At 41.2% G+C, this 4,170-nt stretch overlaps 1 protein-coding gene across 1 annotated transcript in view; it reads right to left on the bottom strand.

Annotated features, from left to right (window-relative positions):
- NCAPD3 (non-SMC condensin II complex, subunit D3) overlaps positions 1–4,170 on the bottom strand; it is a 133,575-nt gene that overhangs the window by 21,415 nt on the left and 107,990 nt on the right. The window contains exons 25-27 of the mRNA XM_006892853.1: positions 1,646–1,783; positions 1,228–1,361; positions 779–975 (exon numbers count right to left, since the gene is read on the bottom strand). Of these exons, the coding sequence (XP_006892915.1) occupies positions 779–975; positions 1,228–1,361; positions 1,646–1,783 (469 nt within the window). The remainder of the gene's footprint in view (positions 1–778; positions 976–1,227; positions 1,362–1,645; positions 1,784–4,170) is intronic.

The following is a 4,170-nucleotide window of genomic DNA, read 5'->3' as shown; positions in this document are numbered from 1 at the left end:
ACCACTGCCCTTCAGCCCTTTGGAGAGGTCCCTAACAGCAGACTTTCCCATGGCAATGCGCCTTTTAATTTCCTGGCTGCTGGTGCCAAGACTGTTAACTATGGAGCCAAGCAAACTAAAGCTGTCTACAATCTCAATCTCTTCACCATCCATCCTGATGCTGCCGATTGGTCCAGTGGTGAGAATCTTTGTCTTCACAAAGGGCAAGTGGGGAGTATAAATTAACCATCTACGTAAAGCTCAGGAATCAGGTAAGGGCTGGTGAGGATTATGACAATGAAGATGTCTACCTAAAGTAATCGAATCTATCTATCTACACCCATTAGCCAAGCAAAGCCTATACTTGAGCACAAATGCTGGTCTGAACAGTACTGGGTTTCTCTTCTGGGCAACTTTGGGACATTGGTTTGATTCTCCACAAAAGAGACTATAGGAGAAGCACAAAGCAAATTAAGTCATGTTCTTTTTGTTTCCTTGTTTCCCTTGGGATGTGGGCAGCAGTGGGGAGGAGGAGATTTAGGAGGAAGTGAAGATTACACACACTGTGTTTTGACACACAAATTTGAGATTCCTGGAGTACATCCCAGCATACAACTGAAAGGTTTACAGAGATGGTGTAGCTAGAAATGGGGGCTTGAAAATAATCACCATCCTTGAATTAAAGGCACTGACCGGTAGGAATGAAATCAGAATTGTGGGTACCCCACCAATACTTGAAGGGCTAATGGAGTTAGCAGTGTAACATCACACACAATCTTAGGAAAGACCTAACACTCACTTGTGAGATGAGCTTTTTCTGTGCTTCTTGCATGACTACACTAGCCAAAGCCATGTCATCATCTTCTATCAGGTCTTTATCAGGCTTAGATCTCATTGCCAAAAGTTTGATCTCCTTTGAGCTGAGAATTTCAAATGTATCTGAGAGTAACTCATTGGCCTCCATATCCAGGGGGAGGATGCCATCCACGAAGTACGCTGAGAGAAAACACAACGGAAGAAAGAACAAAAGATTAGCCTCTGGGAACCTCAACTGATGCCAGGGGAGTGGGATGCAATTGTGCAGATGGCTCATCTGGCTGCAGCAGTATCTGCTGTGGCCACCAGGTGAAGAACAAATGTAGGGTCTTCATGCATAGGGGTGCACATTTACGACACACTGGCTGGGTCCATTTTCAACACGGAATTTTACTCTTAAATACACATTTTATTCCAAACACACAGGCCTACCTAAAATACTAAGGGAGATTTTAGAAGTGATATTGAATCGCTGTTCGTCTGTAAAATGCTCAAGGAGAAACTTGTAGATTTTCATTCGCTTCTCTTTGTTTGTCTTTCCCTTCAGTGAAAAGAGCCGCTTTTCTCTGTGGGAAAACAGGACAATTTCACTACATCATGTGGACATGGGTAAAAAGAGCAGTTACAAAGCACTGTAACAGCATCCTAAATGCTGTATGTCAAAGCACATTCAATAAGCTAATGTTCATTCCAGAAGTAACCCTTGGGCATGCATTCTCACCAGTCCTCCCCTGCCAGGGAAAGAAAGACTCCTAGGTTAGAGACTGCATCTAACCACTGTCCAAACACAGCTGACCATCTGCTGAGTGTCATGAAAGTCTTGAAAGAGCACCTTAGAGGATTCACTGACCTTTCTGACTGGGGAAACTTGTTATACTTTTCATGCTTCTCATAGTTATTGAAATGGAAAATGCATTCAATGAAGTGTTGGAAGAACATGACGGGATTCCTCTTCAGTAACAGATGAACCAGGCAAAATTCCCCAAAACTGTGAAGAAAGGGGAACGAAAGAGACCATTTGCTACTTGGCTTTTAAAAGCACAGCAAGGATTCTGCAATACAAGGAATTATAAATAAGGATAAAGAATAATGGCATCTGTATCAAGAAACTGTGACTTTATATACAATATAATAAAACCCTGCTCAATTCAATACCATCCCGACACTCTCCACTGTGCTTGGCCCACTGCTCAATCACGGTGCCAGGCCATCCCAATAAAGGAGAGCCTTCTTCTCTTGCTGATCTTCTACATCTCCAAGAGTTACATCCTTTTTCAAAGGACTATTCCCTCATGATAAAAGCCCTAACCAACTACATGCAAGGAAATCTCACTATCACTATTGGTGGGGGTGTAAAATGGTGCAACCACTAGGAAGGCATTATGGTGATTTCTCAAAAAGTTGCAAATAGAAATACCATTTGACTCAGCAATTCAACTACTGGGAATATACCCCAAAGAAACCACAATTGCCACCCAAGCAGATATATGCACATTCATGTTTATTGTGACTTCGTCCACAATAGCAAAGAGTTGGACACAACCCACGTACCCATTAACAAACGAATGGATAGTGAAGCTGTGGTATATTCACACACAATGCAGTATTAAGCAGCACTGAAAAACAAAGAACTCATGAAATATTATACAAAATGGGTGACCATGGAGGACATTAAGCTGAGTGAAATATCTCAGTCACAAAAAGGCACGTGCTGCGTAATGCCACCGTTACAGAACTGGACTGAAATGGGGATTGCAGGGAAAACTAAGAAAAGAAAGGATAAATAATGTACATGGCATCAAAACAAGAATGAGAACTGTATAAAAGGAATATATAATTAGGTATTACTGGCATGACAAGAGTCCAGAATAAAGTGGTTGGGGTGGTGGGAGCATTGTATAACAATGAAAGAACTTTTTTCCCCAGAAAAAAGCAAACTAGGGGGGAGGGGGCAGGGAGGAAAATGTGCAACAATGAATGAATGGAAATCCAAGTTCTTTATAAGCTTTAAGATCTTAAAAAAAAAAGAAAAGGGACACTGGTGAGCTGACTCAACAGCCTCAACATCATCCAATCAACCGTTCTATTCAGGAGCTAAATCAAAGCACAAGGTAAGTTTATTTTGTATTCCTTGCTCAAAAGTAAATTCTTCCAATTCAAGGTCAGTATACAATCTCTATGAGATTTCTTTCAGATTTTAAAAAGTGTTTTTATTCAGTTACACTTCTTAAGGGAAAAAAAAACCTATCCTGAACGGATAGGAGTAGAGGTTCTTAAAGGTGACACAATAAATAATCATGGAAAATGAAAACATCACATTTGTCCTCCAACTTCAAGTCTGTTGCCCACAACCATGAACAAAAATCAATCTTAGTTTAGCTGGAACTTGTTCTTTTTTGCTTTTAAATTATGATTTGTGTCAAAATTTATAAATCAATTTTCCATTCATTCATACACAATTTGATTATATAATATTAATTACAATCTCAAAACTTACTGGCTTTGAGTCAGAACTGATTCATCGCCCTGGTTTACAGAAGGTGTAAAGTGTGTGGGAGGAGACTGTGTATCTTCTTCCCTCTGAGCTGCTGGAGGATTCAATACAGCTAAAGAGTCACTGCCTTTGGGTTAGCAGCGAAAGCACTGACAACTCCACCAGCTCTCCCGAAGAATCACTGTTGTTCTGGTGGGTTGACTACAAATCACAGTGACCCTTTGAGCAATGGATCTGAATTATGTCCTATCCTGCACCATCCTCGCCATCTCATTGTTACAGTCACTAGGTCAATCCAACTTGTTGAAGGTCTTTCTGATCCTCTACCTTTCCCAACATGACGTCTTTAACAAGGACTGTCTCCTCCTGTCAACATGCCCCAATATAAGACCAACTTGCATCATCCAGGTCTCTCATGTGCACCCTTGTGGCACTTCCTTCCAGATAAACTTGTTTGTTTTTTTGGCAGCTCATGAGTATTCAGCACTCTGATCCAACACCACAGTTCAAAGACATTGGTTCTTCCATCATCTTTATTCATTACACAACTTTCAGATGCATAGGAAGCAACTGAAAATACCATGGCCTGTATCAGGCGCACCGGATGCTGGGAAAGGTGGAAGGTCAGAGAATGAGAAAGACCCTAAACAACACGGACTGACACGATGAAAGCAACAACGGGCTTGACCTGTGAGGATGATACAGGAAAAGGGCAAGGCTCAGATCTGTTTTTAAGAAGGATGCTAAGCAGCACTACTCACCATCGCAAGAACATGGAAACAGCCCAAATGTTCAAACACAACTAACTGGACTGAGAAATTCTGGTACAGTCACACAATGGAATACTGTGCAGCACTCAGGAACAACAATTTAGAAAAATA

This window comes from Elephantulus edwardii, unplaced genomic scaffold (genome assembly GCF_000299155.1).
Source record: "Elephantulus edwardii isolate Elephantulus edwardi_28Jun2011 unplaced genomic scaffold, EleEdw1.0 scaffold00120, whole genome shotgun sequence".
Lineage (NCBI taxonomy): Eukaryota > Metazoa > Chordata > Mammalia > Macroscelidea > Macroscelididae > Elephantulus > Elephantulus edwardii.
This window is presented reverse-complemented; position numbering and strand designations above follow the sequence as displayed.